Raw genomic sequence first — 20,712 nt, 5'->3', positions numbered from 1 at the left:
CCATTAATGACTCCTTGTATAAAAGGAGGATCCAACATATTCCACTAGATTGCTGCGTGACTTGCTATAAGACTGGAGCGAGGAACCGCTGATGGGATACTTCACAGCTGTTTAATTAGTTTGTTTTAATCTTCATAGGACTCTAAGATCTGAGCTAGTAAGATTACACTGTTTAAGATAGGAGAACTTTTGATAACGATTCTTAGTTTGAGACATCACTGTTCTAACCAGACAAAGCTCCAAGCTCTTCAACCTATCTGAACCAGAATAGAAAAGGTTTCTATTTCAGAAGTTTTTACAATTTCTTATACAATCTTATACGGTGCCATAATTATGCCACCTACATCTTGAAGAGCGCACTTAAAATGCTACACTCACTAAGTTCAGGAACAGAGTAACTGTGTCCAATTCATTACCGAGTTGAGCAGTCCTTATTCAATAAATGTCAGCAAACACAATAAAATATAAAATGAAGCAAATGTTGACCAGGTTAATGTTTGCATGTCATAAATGTAAGTCATAAAATTCAGTGAGGCTCCAAGATAAAATAAATCTAAAATGACTAATGGCTTGATATGTGATATTTTTTCAGTGTCTGGTGGATGCTCAACTGTTCTGATGTGTGAACGTACCGCTGAGGATCTCTTTAAGGCTTTTGAACCAAGTCTCACAGTGGTCCGCGCTCAGGTTGTTGAAATGGATGGCATGGTCCTTGAGTTTGAGCCCTTTCTTCTTGCACTGAAAGAGTGTGATGCCCAGCAGAGTTCCACCCGTCTGCTGCCCGACGGAGCGTCTCCGCTTTACCTTCACAGCAAACACATCCTTTAGCTCCACATACTCCTCCTGCTTCTTCACATCACGGTCAGCTAAAGCAAACACACAAAAGACATTGATGTCATGTTATACACTTTTTCACCTCCTCTTGTAATGTGTTTTTTTTTTTTTTTTTTCATTTAGTTTTTTTTATCATATCATTTGACCCCTCAGCAGTAATAAAATGTGTTGTTTAATTTAAAGACTGTAAAGGCCAGTGTGAATTGAGTTCATTCCTTTGTAGTTCCAAACCTACAGAGCCCTACAAAAACTTTTGCGTTCCCCTGAAACTTTGCGCAAATTTTCTAAGGGAAAAGCAAACATTTTGTTAGAGAACGCAAAAGATTTGACATTTTATTTTTCTTCCCATCACGTTTTTTTTTTTCTTCTTCCGACCACCATTGTCCCTTTAGGGGCTCCATACAAACCTGTATAAATTTATAGATTTACCTGTATAAAACCATTCAAAATTTGGGTGGTCTGTAAGATTTTCGAAAGAAGTCTCTCAAGCTCACCAATTAAGGCTGCATTTATTTGATAAAAAATACAGTGAAACATTATACAATACAGAAATATTGTGAAATAGCATTCAAATTTAATATTAACTTTTTCTATTTAAATTTCTATTCCGTTTTCTAATTCTAATATGCTGATTTGGTGCTCAAGAAACATTTCTTATTATCAATGTTGAAAACAGTTGAGCTGAAAAATATTTTTTGTAGAAACCATGATATCCTTTTTCAGGATTCTCTGATGAACATAAAGTTTAAAAAACAGCATTTATTTAAAATAGAATCTTCTGTGACAATGTAAAAGCTTTTAATGCCACTTTTATCAATTCATTGTGTCCTTTTCTTGCTGAATTAAAGTATTCATTCCGTTCGACAACAACAACTACAACAAAAATCTTACTGACCCCAAACTTCTGAACTGTTTTTGCCCATAGTATTAAAGTCAATGGGGTCCAAAACAATATCAGGACCCTTTGACATTCATTGTATGGATAAAAATATGTTTAAATTTTCTTCTTTTGTGTTTTACAGAAGAAGGAATTGCATACAAATTTGGAACAACATAATGACGATTAAATGAGAATTACATTTTTTAACTGTCCCTTCTATGAGAACTAAAACAAACAATGAAATGAAGTTTAAATGGGTGAGAATTCAGACTTTTAACAGCGCTGCACTTGATACCCCAGCGTTACGATGGGCTGTGAGTTTCCTGTTCTCTCCTGACCCCCCGCTGTAAATGATTACCCACAGGCAAACTCCAATTAAACCGCACTGAAATCTGTCGGCGAGCCTTAAGACTGTAGTTACTTAAGACTAGTTCTGTAGCTGCCTCTCTAAATGACAGTCTCTCTCCTCGTGTGAAAGCTTTTCTTCATTAGGAGCACCCCGAGCCGCACCTCCACGTTTCAGAACATTAACTACCCTCTCACATTACTGTGCAAGACACTAGCCGCCATCTGTTCCTACTCAGGCTTCTGCTAGAACCTCTCTATACCTCCACCACTCTATTTATTTAACACCGGAGCTTCGTTTCATTGTGGTCACTCTACAAAACCCTGAGTCAATTGAATTAGTGGGAATAGGAGATAATCTCTCCCGGCAGAGCTTTCCTTGAGCCAGGGCAAATGACAAAGTGGCCCGTGTTAACGGCTGTGTACAGGAACCTGCCTCAGAGAGAGCGAGGGAGGGTCCTGAAGGGCGTGGAGGGAGAACGGGACGAGGCCGAAAAGGGGGGGGCTTCTCCTCTGCTACATTACAGTAAGCCGGTGCCCTGTCTGAATTAATCTTGGCACATCTGCCTGATGCTGACCGTAAACAGGATTAAAGAAGGACTTATCTGCTTGATGCTAATTGTGTTGCAGTTTTTGCACATGTCCACCCTTTTTAATAAAGAGACTCCAAATGCTGCTGTTCAACTGCCCTTTTCAGGCCGCGGTTGTCAGCGTGTGCACAACGCTAGTCAGGTTGGTCTGGGCTCTGATGTTCTACGGCTTTGGCAATAGGACCCAATTAGTCCCCCCAATTAAGAGAAGGAAAATTGAGTTTAAATGAGCTGCCCGCTAAGTAGAAGCAATGAGATGTAGATTGAGATATACTCCTGGTAAAGCATGAGACTGACTAGCGTTTCCTGCTGATCTGCTCTAAAACAGGCCACACAATAGGAACTTTACTTTTTGCTAATATTGTGCTCTCTCTATTTTTGGGAGACCATAAATTCTTGCTTACACAAACTTTTTTTTTTCTTATCTCTATTGTATTTTAGCCACTTTACAGCTCCACACTTGCTAATCTATTTTTAAGGGAATAATGATGCAACTTTAACAACTGCATTAAAATTGGCAGCAAAATTAATCTCTTGACGTGGCTTTGCTGATGCAATTAGAAAGCTAACGCAAGTATTAGAAAGCTGACGAAAGTTAAAATTATGCTAGAAAGAAAATTAAATTAATAAAAAAAACTACCAAGGTCATTTGCTCATGACTGATTGATCCAGTTTCTTTTTGCGATGAGAACAGGAAGCGTTATAAGGTTAAGGAATAAAAGCCACTGTTTTATTCCAATTTTTCTTTTTAACCTTGGTCATATTCCAATTATGTATGCATCATGAGAAGGTGTTTACTCGATTGCCATAATCCAAATAAGACTTTATTCTAGTTACAAAATTGCTGAATAAGACATCTGGGATATGCCTGTATTAATAGGAATGTTGAGTCACGTAAACACCTTATTCCGAAAATCCATTGTACTGGAATATGCAAGTAATAATGGTATGTATGTGATACAAAATAAACAGAAATCAGACATGCATATACAATGTATTTCTGCTTATTTAGCACTCTTGTCTGGTTTTGGATGTCATTGGCTGAAAAAAATGTGTCACAGTTTCCACAAAAATAAGCAGTACAACTATTTTCATCAATGATATTATCCCTTTAATTGGAAAATGTGGTCTCCATGTAATGAATTACCTGTGGCATACACTCATACTAACAAGTTCATACAGTATATAACCAAAATGATTGCATTTTGCAGCAGTTATAAAAGCAAAACACACCTTTAAGATGCATAAACAGAATATGAAGATTTCTTGTAAAAGCCGTCACACCTCTTTTGTGTGATCTAAAAGGGATTTGAGAGTAATCCATGCAAAAAAACGCAAAGCTGGGGTTAGAGAAGGGGGTTGAAGAAGATTTTTTTGCTGCTGGTGCCTCTGCTGCAGGGCACGCAAGTTCACAAATAAGAAGGGCCATATGTTCAGGGTCATTGGTCTAAAGGGGCTGCAAAGGGCCAAATCAATATGACACGTCTGGTAACACGCGAGGTCATATAACACGGAGCCCTCCTGAAGACTGACTATGGATATGTCGTCTCCGGAGAGCTCATCTCTCTTATTGACAATTACATGCGTCTCTGTGTGTAGACACCACTCACAGCCAGCGATGACACACACAAGCACACATTCTATCATCACTGGCTGCCGATTCATGTTTTCTGGATTACATAAAATCAGGCTTGATGAAATTAAAGTCGGGCGTGTTGTTGCAGTTGCTCAATTTTGAAAAAATGTGTGTATATATATATATATATATATATATATATATATACAGTATATATATATATATATATATATGTATAGATGCATATATATATATATACAGTATATATATATATATATATATATATGTATAGATGCATATAGAAATGTAAATGTTGCTTGTCTATGGAACAGTGCTATAGTTTTGTATTTGTGGTTTTCTTTGTTGTTGCTATAGGGCATTGCATGGTGATTGCTGGACCAAATAGCAATGTTGTCCTCAACAAGCCGCAGGATTTGAGGTATTATTATTTATGTCCATAGCACAAATGATGCAGAATGAGTTGTGTGTCAAAGTTTAATACCTTACAATAGGAGTTTGTTCAAATCACTAAGCCAAAGTATGATAAATAGTAATAGTGATGCATGTCTTAGCAAAAATGAACTTAAATGCCTAAATTGAAGTTGCATAAAAGTTTTTATATTGAGCATTACATTTGTACAGGTTCTCCCTTTTGTTTAAATTTTTCACATTTATAACAAAAATAATTTTAAAATGGTTTTAAATGAGCTCTTTATTTTAGGAATTGCTGGTTGTCATAAAAGCTATATGCTAGGAAATTAGTTAATTAGTTTGAAAATAGCAATTCTGTTGAACCTCACATGGCGGATATCCAGAGAGCAGAAAACAAAGCAGGGAACGACGAGTCTGTGGCCCCCAGCGTAGCAAGTGTCATATTCTGGCGCACATGAGGCTGATTTCAGATGACAAGATGGGAACAGCCCTTCATTTGAGGCACAGTAAGACACGGGGAGATTAAATAAAACTGTGCACTCTTCTAGAAAACTTTATTGCTTCCAGATGGATACAAGCTTCCTCTCAGCAGCGCTCCGGCAAAGGCGAGACGCAGGGGGCCCGACATCATGTCATCATGCAACTAATGTATGGACAAAAAGAATCAATTCTACACCGGGAGTGATTTGAGCTGCTAGACTTTGTTACAGTGAGATTTCAATATGCATGATGTCTGATGCATATGCATTGATTTTATTAGTGTTGCTTAAAGCATCACCTTTAGCATTGCTCATACTTAAGATTAGTGATTTGAACAAAGCCCTAAACTGTAAACTTCATGTGATTCAAACATAAATGAAACCTGCAGCCAGTTGAGGAGGGAGGAGTGTGTTGTTACTTTTCTAAGTGATTAGACTAACAATTGTTGCAAATGCATTGTAGACAATAAAATGGCCAAAAAATCTCATATTGAAGGAGGGACCCAAGCCATATCTAGATACTCTTGCCAGTAGGCATTTAAAACTCTGTAAAAATTACAACAAGAGATTTTCTGGAGTAAAAATGTCTAAAAATGTACTTAAGAAACAACACTGCATAACATAATAAGACTTGTTTTCATAGACTATACAACACCCTATTATCAAGATTTTTACAGGTAAGCACCACTCCTTCCTTCAGAAAATGTGAATCTAGTTGTGTCGCCATACAGTATATAGAAAATATCCATGAATGTCTTTTAAATCAGTCTGGCAGAGAATCTCTTTGCCTCATATTCTCCCTACTCATTGTTGATGCGTGCAGCGCTCTCGCAGATGAAACTAATACCGTGGTTTGAAAGGGGACCAACTACGGAAAGCTCGTGCCAGGTCAGCAAGCCACTCTTTGCCCCCATGTTGTGTGGGGCCATGTGGTTCCCAGCATGGCGTCCGAGAGCATATTTTCCACCTGTGCCTGTGGAAGCCTGTGTGCCCAGACCCACACACCAAAACCCAATATTTACATTTTTATATTGCCGTTTTCAAGACCCCAGGATGCAAACAAAGGAGGCAGCGTCTGTTTGTTCCCTGTGTGCAATTAGACTGTGACACTGTATATCCCTATTGCAATACAGAGGGGTCACACACTTGAACTTTGACTGTGTTCGACACACAAGCCAGCTGATTGGCGTGCACGAGACAATCTGCTTGCTAAAACTGCCATATTACTGTATAATTTTTGGTTTTGGTCAGCCCACAATATAGTCCAGATTTCCATCATTGCACACATCTCTTGCTCCTTGCATGATTGTTAATTAAATATAATATATTTTGGCAAATGTATGCATTCAGCTACTAATAAGAGTATAGAACTCGCCGCTAGAACTTTTGATGGTTTCGTATTATTTTTTGTTTAGTTTTTTTGTTTTGTCAGTGGGATCCAGAGTTGTTTGTTGTTATTTAAATTCAATATATTTTGGCTAATTTATGCATTCAGCTACCAATAAGAATGTAGTACTCACCACTTCACTGTTTAAATCAATTCCATATATTTTTCCATCAAGGTCAGTGCAGAAAAAGTCTGTTGTTCACGTCAAGCTTGGCTGTTTTTTTGTTTGTTTGGGTGCCAGCATTCTTCAAAATATTTTCTTTTATGTTTTGCAAAAGAATGAAAGTCGTACAAGTTTGGAACAACATAAGTGTGAGTAAATGAAGACAGATTTTTCGTTTTTGGGTGAACATCCTTTTATTTAAAAAAACAAAAACATCCTTGTTATATTTGTCCTGGTGAAAACACTGCAGAATAATTCAGGCGTACGACAAGAGGCATTTCATGCAATGCAAAACTGTTCTTATGCTCATTCTCATGCCGTCGTACAGTTTTGGAAGTACGTGCGGCTCTCTATGGCTCTGTAACCAGAGGCTCCTACTCCGAGTCTCAGGTGTTAGTAGAAGAGCTGAGCATGTCTCAGCATAATGACTCATTATTGATGCTAATGATGTTCTGCTCATTATTTTTAAACAGGCTTTAGAAATAAACAATTATCGTCACCTACTTTTCATTATGCTCCAAGCCAAAATAATTTGAGGATATGAAGGAGGGGGAAATGTGATTTGTAAGACTGGATAGCTTAAATAAGTAACATAACTTCATTAATGTGGCTAAATGACTAAATTAACATTACTTATTGTTGTATCTAGTGTTGCAGAACATGTTTTTGTTTGTTGATTGATGCTTATCGAAGAGTATACAGTTTTATAGCAGGGATGTTGACTGATGTGACCGATCTTGTCTCTGCACTGCAGTTTTCCATGCGGAGGACAGGGAATGTGTCTTGACTAAAAAATGTCCCCCTTCTGTCCCTCGGTACTGTGAAATGGGATCAGATAACCTCAGCGGTGCAATTAGCCTCAGAAATCTGAGGCTGAGCCAGTCAGTCCAGTTCCAGAGAGCTACACTGGTGCAGATGCTCCATGCTGACCGCAATGGTCAACCAAAGTCCTCAGAGTTCTGGGAAAAACAGGTCATTTTCAAAGATCTAATACCGCGCTTGTGTATGGTAAACCATCCAGCATTTGCTTGCATGACAAGCTCGTTCAGTTCGGCGCTCATATAAATGGCTAAAGTGATCGATGTAACAAAAGCTGAGAACTAAAGTCAATATGTTATGATATAATCTGAAATAAAATCATTTTAAAATGCATACAGAAGAAGAATGGCTTTTTGTATCTCTCATCTAATGTATTACTCCCTCAGAGATAAGTGAGCATGCATTCAGGATAAGTAATTAGGTTCTCTCCATCATAGAAAAGAAAATCCCTACAATGGTCATATCTGATTATGGACTTAAAAATAGCGTTTTTTTTTACGATTGCTCAGAAGTTGTTCTTCATAGCTCAGAACTTTTAACTGAGTTTCTGTTATCTTTCAAGTAAATTTCACCTTTGTACGATGGCCAAAAGAGTTCAATGCGCTGCAACATAAGAAAACACATGCAAATAGATAAAACACCAGCAAATTAAGAAAACATTTTCATCAATTTGACAACACATGTGCTGCAAACCAAACGCAACCAAATACAGAAACACACTGCAAATACTCACAACACAACCAAATAAAGAATCGCACTGCAAATACTCACAACACAACCAAATGCAGAAACGCACTGCAAATACTCACAACACAACCAAATAAAGAATTGCACTGCAAATACTCACAACACAACTAAATACAGAAACACACTGCAAATACTCACAACACAACCAAATGCAGAAACACACTGCAAATACTCACAACACAACCAAATACAGAAACGCACTGCAAATACTCACAACCCAACCAAATACAGAAACGCACTGCAAATACTCACAACACAACCAAATGCAGAAACACACTGCAAATACTCACAACACAACCAAATAAAGAATCGCACTGCAAATACTCACAACAACACAACTAAATACAGAAACACACTGCAAATACTCACAACACAACCAAATACAGAAACGCACTGCAAATACTCACAACACAACCAAATGCAGAAACGCACTGCAAATACTCACAACACAACCAAATACAGAAACGCACTGCAAATACTCACAACACAACCAAATGCAGAAACACACTGCAAATACTCACAACACAACCAAATACAGAAACGCACTGCAAATACTCACAACACAACCAAATACAGAAACACACTGCAAATACTCACAACACAACCAAATGCAGAAACACACTGCAAATACTCACAACACAACCAAATGCAGAAACGCACTGCAAATACTCACAACACAACCAAATACAGAAACACACTGCAAATATTCACTACACAACCAAATGCAGAAACACACTGCAAATACTCACAACACAACCAAATGCAGAAACGCACTGCAAATACTCACAACACAACCAAATACAGAAACGTGCTGCAAATACTCACAACACAACCAATACTCACAACAAGTGGAGCTCTCTTGGCCACCGTAAAGTAACAACTGTTGAGATGTACTGCAGCTCAGATAACTTGGTCTAAATAGAATCAGATAAATATTTGAGGTCATTTTAATCTCAGATTTTGCATGCACTATGATCTCTTCTGAAACTCTGACGTGAGATCATAAGGGTCTTTTTCCAATACAGAAATCTGAGAAGCAGAATACTCAGTGTAAACTCATTGCTGTCTGGGATAAACAAATGAGATATTAAAGAGATATTTTTGTTTTCGTAACTTGAATGTGCAAAGGCTTCCGGTGTCATTTGCTTAGTTATTTTAGCTGCACAAAAACAGTCCGTTATGCTGCTTAATATTGCAAACTGGTACTTGCTATCATACTTTTTATACTTTTTACTTTTTACATATATTTTAATTAATTATCATAATCATAAACAAACTGGTTTATAGTGCAAATAGTTTTACTGTTTACTGCACATTGTCATTCTTAGTTATTTCCCTATAGCAACTATGAATGGGAAGTCTTGCACATTCAAAGAAAATAGCTTACTTCGGTGTTGCAAAATAAGGTGGATAGATTCATCTCCTGAAATAAGATATAGCAGTAAAGTTCAGTGCAAACATTTTAGACGCTTTTCAGCAACATGCAGCATTTACTTAAACTGGTTGCCTTCTGTATCCAGTTTTATGATTAAAAAAAATAATAATAAAAGCATACATTTGCAATCGCTGCCCCATGAGCTTTGTTCGTATACGTTTACAGAGCCAGAGGTAAAAGCAGCACACACATGGCATGAACCCACCAGAGTGATCTAAATGAACTGCGTGGACTGGAGGCGTGAACTGCCCTGGCACCCAGATCAAATCACAGTGTTTGTATTCAACAGACAAACTGAAGTAAAGCCAAGGCCAATGCTAAGCAAATTCAGGGTTCAAAAAGTCAAACCCAGATCCCTTTGGCAAACAATCCCAGTCTCCCGTGCTCTTCTGTGGTTGCGGCTGAATATGAGGCCAATTCAGCGGGCTCTACTTTCATTTGTAAAACGTGAGCTAACTGGCATGTTTACTCTGGATAGGCAGTGGGCTGTAGGTGATGCCTCGTGAGCGGTATTTTTAAAACATACGGTAGAAATAGTGCTGACCTCTAAAAAAAGAAACTCTATATATTATTTACAGTTTGTCCTGTTGTCAGCCATGGCTACTAGTGCTGTCTTAAAGGGATAGTTCATACAAAAATTAAACTTCTGTCATCATTTACTCGCCCTCATTTCGCTCAAAACCCATATGATTTTGTTCCAACAAATTACAAAGAAGTGTCACAAAAGTACTTAAGGACAAACCTAATGATGCCATATTAGAATGAAATTTACAATGAAGGGCAAGATTTTCAGTGAATAATGTCTAAATTTCAGTTCTTCATCAAACAAAGCTTTCATATGGCTTCAAAATGACTATAGCACATGAGTTATATTGACTACTTTTATATCTTTCTTCTGCACTCTTTAAAAGAAAGGTTCCATGAAATTTTTTTTTTTTTTTTTTTGCACTGATGCCAGCATAGAATAACCATTTTGGGTTCCTTAAAGCAGTGGTTCCCAACCTTTTTTTGTCTGAGACCCCCTTTTTCCCAAGAAAATATTTTAGGGCCCCCCTTCACAAGTTCACATTTAATGATATTATCGCTCTTGTAAACTTGCAGCAAGGATGACAGAATATGTTGTTTTCAAGCAAACGGTATGTTTACTACAACCAGATATGTTTATGAACAAATAATAGCCTATAATATTGAAAATACAATAACAAAAACATCAGTAGGCCCTTTGTAATTTAAAAACGTAAGCCTAGGAGTAGCCTATAAAGTGGCCCTATTTGAAATGCAATAACAAAAATATTCAGGTAGGTGTAGGTAAAAAAAATAAAAAAAAATATATATATAGGCTATTACTAAATGACTGCTGTCTGGGACCTCAATACTTGCATGTTATTTGTGAGGCTTTATTTTTGACGCTTTTGGCACTATAACGAGTGATAATAAACATGCGTTTATTAACAGAATAATGCGTCTTTCGGAAGAACATTGTAGCCGGAACTACTTCTCTCTGTGTACGTCTATGACGGGTCACGCAGGTACTAGGCTACTCCGCAGCGGCAGCGATCCGAACCAGTGTGAAATAGTCCCAATGTAAACACTTATTATAGGTGTACCATAGTGGTTTAGGATAAGACAAAAACACGGATTGGAAAATGGATTCATGATGAACTCGCTCATTATAAACATTTTGTAAATTTTGAACAGAAAAAAGTTAAGGACTTTTATTTAATGCTCATTGCTCAAAACTATTCAAAATACGACGCGACCCCCCACAGAGCTCGCTGAGGCCCCCTTGTGGGCCGCGACCCCCCTGTTGGGAACCACTGCCTTAAAGAACATTTCAGTGATCAGTTCACTGAAGAACCATGTTTTTCTTAGTGTGAACATTATAATAATCTTTTTCCACTATAAAGAACATTTTGTGTAATTGAAAGGTTCCATGGATGTGAAAGGTTCTTCATGGGACCATCAATGCAAATAAAGAACCTTTATTTTTGGTACTTTTTTTATCATTATTGAGTTTGATAACTCCGGTCCTCATTCACTTTGATTATATGGAAAAGCCAGAATATTCTCCAAAAATCCATTTTGTGTTCCAAAGAAGAAGAAAAAGGGGTCCCACTTTATATTAAGTGGCGTTAAGTACTATGTACTTACATCAAAAAAATAAGTGCAATGTACTTATTGTGTTTATGTTGTATTGTAAAACACTTTTGCTGCTATTGAGGTGTGATACGGGTAAGGTTAGGGACAGGTGTGGTGGATTAGGTAGGTTTAAGGGCGAGTTAAGGTGTAAGGGAAGGGTCAACTGTAATTACAAATGTAATTACATAAATTAATTACAGCTGTAATTACATGCAGGAATTTTTTAAATGTAAGTACAATGTAAAAACATGTAGTTACACAATAAGTACATTGTATCAAATTATTAATTTCAATGTAATACATAGTACTTAAAGCCACTTAATGTAAAGTGGGACCGAAAAAAGTGTGAGTAAAGAACGAATAGCCTATATTTACACTAACAGTCAACATTTTTTGAAAGAAGTATCTTCTGCTCACCAAAGCTGCATTTATTTGATTAAAAATACAGTAATATTTTGAAATATTATTACAATTTAAAATAACTTTTGTCTATTTTGAATACTTTAAAATTCATTCCTGTGATGCAAAGCTGATTTTCAGCATCATTACTCCAGTCTTCAGTGTCACATGATCCTCCAGAAACCATTCTAATATGTTGATTTGCTGCACAAGAAACATTTCTAATATTTTCTCATTTCTAATATTTTGGTGGAGACTGTGTATATCACAATTGTTTTTGTTTTGTAGGTCTAAAGCATATGACAACACAAATAAAATTCATAATCAGAAATTAAGCAACGGGAGAAGTAAACAGAGGTATCAAATCATCACTGAAATCCAACACACAGTGTTGTCATAGAAACAAGCACTGAAATGCCACATTGCAATCAAGTAATTTGATATTGTGTTTGTCTAGTTGGGTAATGTCCTCCAATCTCTCTCAGTTGTCTGTATTGAGGGATCAGGGGCAATATTCTGATCTGTTATCCCTCGGCAGAAAAAAAGCACATGAGCGTCAAATAGAGAACCCCAGTATATCGAGATCTCACTGGCATTTTTTGGCATTTTCAAGGGAACATTTGGTAAAGGCCATAGGGGGTTATTAGATGAATGCTTTCTGTGTAATGAGAGCTCTGGCTTAATAACATTAGCTTGGATCACAGATGAAAAGTACTGTCTATAAAGCTTACGCTGACTGAAAGGCTCTCTTGCACTCGGCAGCGCTCATGCTTTAAAGTGCCTGTACAAAACAACAGTCAAAGACAGGAAGTACATGCCTCAGCTACAAACTGCTGGGCGTGTTTCAAAATTGTTTCATTTTTGTTTCCTGATCTCCGCTCTCTCACGGCAAATTCAGAGGGCTTCTTTTTTGCCTCAATGATGACAGCAAACGAAAATTCACACATCAAGTAAAATATTATATGATCAATAAGTTGCGACAACATATGTTTTTACATTGCTTTAACTCATCAAAATAAGTTACTTAACAACTTTAAATAACAACTTTTTTTATAAGTTATAAGATTCAACTAATTTTTTAAGTCGGTTTAATGTAATTTAAGTTGAAATGACTTAATCATTCAAGTTGATTGTACTTACAGTAAAAAAATGTAAGGCAGTACCTTACAGTGTATATGGATATGCGCAAATATTTCTAGTAACTTAAAATGTATAGATTAAATGTTGGATTCCTTAAATATTACCCAGAGAGAAAAACTACACATGCAGGCCTATAGGGTTTCACTGATATCCGATATGAAAATCAAATCCTCCTAAAAAGTCATACGGTTATCTTCTTAGAGTAATGATGCAGATGGTAGTTTTGAGTATCATTTACTTGGACATTTGCTAACTGTCCACAAGACTGACAGATGCCCTACTTTAGGTGGTCACAACAGTCAGCCGGAGTCCATTACCAACACAGCTGTTACACATGAGTTTCTGGCAGAACTGACATTACCCCCTTTTTCCCCCCTTTATTTGGATTGCTATATTGTTGTAGCCCTATTTGCTTGAGTAATTATTACAGTAGGGTAATATTTGTGAAAAGCTTAGTTTTATTAAAAAAGCATTTAAAATGGCTTTTTATAATTATAATTTTACATTTATATAGCGCTTTTCTAAAGCGCTTTACACATTGAAGGGGGAATCTCCTTAACCACCACCAATGGCATCCACCTGGATGATGCGACGGCAGCCATACTCCGCCAGAACACCCACCACACACCAGCTTATTGGTGGAGAGGAGACAGAGTCTATTTTAGCTATAGTGAACTTCTTCAATGTTGCAACAAGGGGACTTTTTACCTCAAATACTAGCCTATCCCTTGACTTATAGAGAGTTATTGAAAAACTATGGATTTAATCGCCTCGAACAAAAACTGGAAATCATAAACAATTAACTCAAACAATAGAGCATGGTACTAGCAATGCCAATTATGAATGCATTATCTGATCAAATTTAAGTAATTTTGGATAGAAGTGTCTGCCAAATGCATAAAACATAAATGTCTTTTATCTCAAATTATATGAGATAATTTCAGTGATTCTCAGAAGCTAGCCTATATCTGCAACATTTATTTGGATCAGATGACCTCAAAGACAAACTTTTGTCATTGAAGCAATAGCCTCGTGGATGAGGTCACTTTGTTGTGCATGCAGTGACAAATGTGTGTTTGGTGGAAGAATCCATATATTTCTGAAAATGCAACTTTCTTGATGTGTGAGTCTAGACCTCATGTTGTAATTGTGCATCATGTGTTTGTATTGATGTACAAGAAAGAAACATATAAATAACCAACATTTGATTATGATGATGATTTGATTATTATGTTACATGTTCTTACTACAGTAATAACAGTAAATTATGCATAATTACAAGTAAATTACCTTAAACCAAACACTAACCCTAACTGTAACTCTTAGTAAGTAAGCAACATGTAACGTTAGTTAATTAAAATGACTAAGTTAATCAATCTTACTTGAGTGTAAGTAGGCCTACAATGTAACTACGTCACCTTAAAATAAAGTGTAACCACGATTCATTCTTACACGTTCATGAAACCAAGTTGATACAGTATTTACTTATGTTTACTTACGAGGCGTAGTCGTGTCTATAAACACGAATAAACGGTTTGCTAATATGACTTTGAGCTCGAGACACACAGGAAGTAAACATGAGTAGCGTTCAATCACCATGGAAACGGGGGCAAACACAGCTCAGCGCTGCTCACCTGTAGGGGTCTCGGGCTCAATGGGCGTCCATGTTACCCGCGTTGCTGTGAGAACCACGTCGTGGCTCTTTTTCCCGATTTGGAAGATTCCTCTCACAATCGGTTCGTCCGGTCTATATTTCGTTTCTTTTCGCCCCTTAACTTCGTCGTCGGTGCATAACTGAGGGGCCGAGACGGAGCGCTTCTCGCTTTGCTGCTCTTTTCGCTTTTTCATTTTTATCTTGACTCGCTTTCCCGTCCCGCGAGGAGGAGACGCCGGTTGCGTCTCGCGCAACTCTTCCTGACTCTCCGACCACGCGTTGAGGACATTTATCGATTTACACGGGGATTCAAACATAATGTGAATGTGTGCGGGGCAAACTCGCCTTTGTGTACTAATTTACCGGTTCGGCGCGCTCCCGGTCGCTAGGCTCCCGAGGAAGTTCCTCATCTCCATTCACCTCTAGAGCGCGCGCTCCCGCCGACCGGACTTTCTTTAGCCGAGCACGCGCTCTGCCCTCACTCACATGTGGTCTATTATTACTATTTCAAAAAATCAGTCGAAAATGTGTAGTAGTATAAAATACTATGACAAGCCGTTTCAGCATTTATTAGTGTTAGTAACAAGTATGTCATGTCTAATGAATAGTTAGCCTAGACAATGAAAAAGATAATAATCCCTATTGGAGAAGCTAAACGTTAAAAATAAGTTAATTAAATTATACTAATTAGTAGTACCTCTAGTAAAAAGAGTTAGAATGAAGGATAGGCCTACTATAAATGAATAGCTGATATTTGAACATTTCCCTAAATAAAATGGCAAAAAGTTTTTATTGTATTATTTATTAGTGCCTACTGCACATGGATATTAGTTTTAGAAAATAGATAAATGACGGCTTGCAATAGAAAAGTGAACAATGATCTTTTCATTTTGTCAGACATTGATGGCACTCATATTCTGATGTATCTTAAACTTAAAATGTCAACAAATATAAGCTGCTTCAGACTTGCACACCTGAATTTCTTTCCATATATTTCATGATAGAGGCCTGGTTTATTTGGTGTGCTAAAACATGAGCCATCATAGGCCTACTAAGTGAACGGGTGTGGAAAAGTATCCTCAAGCAGCACCTTGGACAGTTCCTGGAGGTTGCCAAAGCTTCTGAGTCCCAGTGGACGTTTCTCCTTCTATGCCAGCTGATTTTTTAAAAATGTTTTGTCTATATATTCAACAGTCTCAATGTTAAAGTCGTATTAACTAAAAAATATATAGGCTATATTATGGACGATGTTCGTGATTTCTCATATTGCTCTATAGCCTCCTAAAATCTTTCATCCCGCGCAAGTGTGACTTCTTTTCAGGAATTTACAAGAATTTAGATTTTAGATTATATTTACAATATTTTAGATTTTATTTTATATTGTTTTCTTTTACTTTCCTCCTAAGTTGTATTTTTGTATATTTATCTTCGTACCCTATATGCTCGTCCAAAATGTGTTGGGGGTAGGCTATTTCAATAACTCCTTTTACACCATTAGCTTCTTGTCTTCATTATAATCTATATTTTGCGTGAGTGACAACTTGGACTTTATTTAATAACGGACAAATGCTTTCTGCTCTTCAAATAAAACTCAAACATCCAATATATTTTAAGAAGATTTCGTTTGCAAGAAAGGCACGAACAGTTGTGGATTATAGACGACTCGAGGACAAATTCATTTACACCGATGTATGATGTTATTTTCTTTTCTTCTTCTAGATGTATTTAGAGATAGCCTACAGTGTGTATTTAGAAGTTCCAAATATGTTTGTAGACAAAAATACAAAAGTGGATATCTGCGCAAACTCTCCGCTGACTCGTTATGCTTTTTAAACGGGATGTCATTCATTCGTGTAATAATGCGATCTTATTTTGAGGAGACTTTCTGGTTTCAAATAAGCCTGGGCAATGTCTCCGTGCTGATTTAATATTTAGGAATTCAGGTAAGAAAAACATTCTTATTGCGCACTAAAGGACCAAATCGATAGAGCATCTTAAGATTATGTTAAAAACTACCGACAGCGAATATCCTGTTAATGTGTTTAATAATATTCAAGCGTGTAAATTCACATGACCTTGAGTTTACTTAAGTCCCAAAATGTAGCTAACAGTTTCAGGAGTCTAAGTTACAGATTCATCACACGAAATCTTTGATACTGTAGCCTAAATGTATTATGTTTCTCCCTGAATAATTAGATTAGAACAAATATGTGTGTTAATAAAATAAAAATCACAATATATAAAGGTAAATCGTTATTCTAGAGGGGTGGGCGTGGTGTATGTATTTTACATAAATGATTATTCTAATGTTAAATTCAAAACCATCTGTTTTATTTCTTAAACCTTCATCATGAACTGATACACACATACAACAGTCTCAAGTATCACTTTTAAATCAACATCTCTCTCTCTCTTTTTTCTTCTTTTTTTTTGGGGGGGGGGGGGGGGGTTGCACCTTCGTTGTTTGTTCTTTCGTCACAGCCAATACAAATTCAGTCGAAAATACACGAATAGTTTGAGCAGACTAATTCAGTCCATTATTTATTTTCCATCTTAGAAAGACAGGCCTTTCGATCAGCTTTTACACAGGGTGAGTTTAAAAGGTGATAGTCAAGCTTTTATGTACAACACTGAGACTCTAACACCGAATTTTTTTTTTTTCCCCATCACTCAAGCAATTCGAAATTCCACAAAGGATCACTGATTGAACATAACATTAGACGGGATTCAGAGGATGGGATTTGTGCAACTCTGCATGATTTTACAGTAATTCATCGCTAAGGCAACATTACAGATTTTGAAGCACTTGCCTGCTGGTTATTACTGGAATGAGTACTGTTTTATATAAACACAGGAGATAAATCAGTTTTATAAAACATTAACATGGGGGTTGCATGGAATGATGCTAGGATTTGACTTTATAAAAATTAACAATTCTATACAAAATCACAACAAAATAATTCAGTATGGGATAGATAAGTAGTAAAATGTAATAGGTTGAAAAATATATCAATCTCTATTCATTTCTATAATTGGCCCAGTATTGGATTAAAAATTGCATAGTTTCCAAATTATTGCTTGTGATTTTGTAGCATGGATAATTAACACATTCTGAAGAAGGTCACTCCTGTTCCCACCTGTGTGTGACCGCAACGTAGAAGCGCTATAGAATACAATACATAAGGTGAACGAGAATAAACGAATTCTCTTTTCTCCTAAAGGCAGTAACAACAATAAATACGTACATAAGATTAAGCATATAATGTTGTTGCTCTTTTTGCATCAGCCATAACAGAATACCGTAACGAGCAGTCTCACAAATGTCCATTAGAATCACGACTCGTGAAATATCGCGTTCAGCTGGGCGTTCATGACCCGCTCGTGATGAGAGTGCCCGTCGTACGACATAATGTTCTCCATCGGTATATCACAGCGCTGCGTGGAGCCCGCGTAAAGAGACGCGTGTGTCTGCGCGCCGGCCAAGCCCGCCGCCTGATAGTGCATGGTAAAGGCGTAGTTCTTCTCGAATTCCGAAGAAGCCTCGTGTTTGAAGGAAAAGTTCCCATTGACGCTCAAAGGTGGGCTTAGAGGCCCGTCAAACGAGGGGCTGGTGCAGTCTGTGAGCGCGGTGTCAAAGAACGGCTCCAGCGCGCTCCCGTACGAGTGCGGCTTGACGTGAAAGATGTGAGAGCTGTCCATTGTACCGTACGGAGGGCTGGGAAGACCGGGCGTCTGGTAGGAGTAGGGAAGAGTGGAAAAGGAAGCACTTGCTGTTTGCATATGAGGGGGCATCTCCTGGCTCTGCTCGGGCAGAAAAGTTCTGGGGTTCAGTTGGAGGCATCCTGCGACCAAATTGGTCGTCGGCTGGGACAAGCCCTTGCACAAGGCCTGCACAAAAGACATCAAATCAGGGCTTTTGCCAGACCTCAGGATTTCCGAAAGAGCCCAAATGTAGTTTTTGGCCAGTCGGAGCGTTTCGATCTTGGAGAGCTTCTGCGTTTTGGAGTAGCACGGCACAACTTTGCGCAGGCTCTCGAGCGCGTCGTTGAGACCGTGCATGCGGTTCCTCTCCCGGGCGTTCGCCTTCATGCGCCTCATCTTGAACCTTTGCACACGTGCCTTTGTCATCTTCTTCTTCTTGGGTCCTCGTCTTTTCGGCTTGGTGTCATCGCCGTCTTCTTCCTCCTCTTCTTCTTCCTCGTCCTCCTCATCTTCGAGTCGGTTGAGTTCCACATCGTCGTCGTCCTCCTCCATGTCCTTGTGCATGGGCTCGTCGGTCTTGTTCACGTCTCGCTCGTCTTGGGAGCTGCTGTGACACTTGTCGGTCCAGTTCGCGCTGGTTTGAGACTCCAGCATCATGCTTTCCTCAGTGTAAGACTTCGTCATGTTGGAACTCTGAAAATGGTACATAAAGCCTTTAAATATAAATTTCACCGTATATCGTCTTTCATAAGAGAGTCATGCAACACTTAAAGTATGCCATGCGCTAGATCACCTGTGGATGAATCATAGCTGCTTATTTATGCAGCTTTATTATGTAACACCATCAGTGTTTCCTAATCAGATAGAGCCCTTGCTGTTGTACATTTTGAAATAAAGAATGGATTCATTTAAAACGGATTGTGCTTTGATGCAAAATGAAGAAAAACATATTTAAAAACTGCAAGAAATACAAGTCATTTTATTAAATGGGTATTAAGAAAAAAAATCTCTGAATCAATGAAGAACCTTAATTTTTTAAGAGAGTAAATTAGTTTGAATGTATGTTATCATAAGTAAATTGGTATTGCCTTCCTGCTTAACGCGACTGAACAAGATATATCCTAACTTGAATCGTATTATTCCTAACAACAGATATTGAACCGTCTATCAGATAGAAGTTTATTAATTTAAACTGTAGAATGTATTTTATTAGTCTTTGTGTATGATTGCACATTATGTTACAGCATAACTGTTTCCTTATATTTAAATGTTTGCTAAATTTTCCTCAACAGAAATGCAATTCAAAGTGGTTGAAAAAGTGCAGGTTGGCACTTCTTCACCAATTTAACAAATATATTTTCATTTATAGATGCATCAGCTAACACAATAAATGCCCTTCATTTAAATTTCCGTTCAACTAAGTTCAACGTCTTCATTATAAGAATGGTCTGAATGATTTCGAGCTAATAGTCTAAATAGTTCAACACAAATGAGTGAAATACAGACAGTAAGCTGTTAATGAAGACAGAAACATCACATACCTAGGATTTGTTGAATGTCTTGTTATGATAGTTTCATGCCCCTCGTGGTGTGGGAAGTCCTGCGGATTGAAGCCTAATGTGTCTGCGCCGATGTGATGCTCTGGTTATATAGCGGTGCTGCTGATGCTGGAGGATGCGAGTGGATGTCTGTCTGTACCGCTGCCTCTACAGTCCCACCCTGAGCCCGTGATTGACATCTGGCCCCGCCCCTTCCCCCGGCACGCGCCATATGGCCGACTACGTCAGGAAAACGGCCTCAAGCGTCACGTGATCTCTTCCATTTGTATTCGCCAGAGCTCCGTATTCCGTCCCTTTGTGGCCGAAAGAAAGTGGCCATCTGTCGCCAGTTAGAGACTCCGTGGACCTGTTTGTACCCGCAGGATGGATTAACCCTTTCAAGCGTGGGACACATTCAATCACGGCCGACTCTTTCTTTAGCCACATCCCGTT

The 20,712-nt window shown here is 37.9% G+C and overlaps 2 protein-coding genes across 2 annotated transcripts in view; both read right to left on the bottom strand.

Annotated features, from left to right (window-relative positions):
• cerkl (CERK like autophagy regulator) overlaps window positions 1-15,336 on the bottom strand; it is a gene marked incomplete at both ends in the record, with an annotated part of 59,369 nt that extends 44,033 nt beyond the window's left edge. The window contains 2 exons of the mRNA XM_081368668.1: window positions 633-866; window positions 15,000-15,336. Of these exons, the coding sequence (XP_081224794.1) occupies window positions 633-866; window positions 15,000-15,336 (571 nt within the window). The remainder of the gene's footprint in view (window positions 1-632; window positions 867-14,999) is intronic.
• A 3,016-nt stretch (window positions 15,337-18,352) lies between these two features.
• neurod1 (neuronal differentiation 1) lies at window positions 18,353-19,405 on the bottom strand (the record flags this gene model as incomplete). The annotated part of the gene is made up of 1 exon (XM_081367681.1): window positions 18,353-19,405. The coding sequence occupies one exon, from the start codon at window positions 19,403-19,405 to the stop codon at window positions 18,353-18,355; it is 1,053 nt and encodes a 350-aa protein (XP_081223807.1).
• Between the last annotated feature and the right edge of the window lie 1,307 nt (window positions 19,406-20,712).

Source organism: Scardinius erythrophthalmus, assembly GCF_964197995.2.
Source record: "Scardinius erythrophthalmus genome assembly, chromosome: 6".
NCBI classification, from domain to species: Eukaryota; Metazoa; Chordata; class Actinopteri; order Cypriniformes; family Leuciscidae; genus Scardinius; species Scardinius erythrophthalmus.
This window is presented reverse-complemented; position numbering and strand designations above follow the sequence as displayed.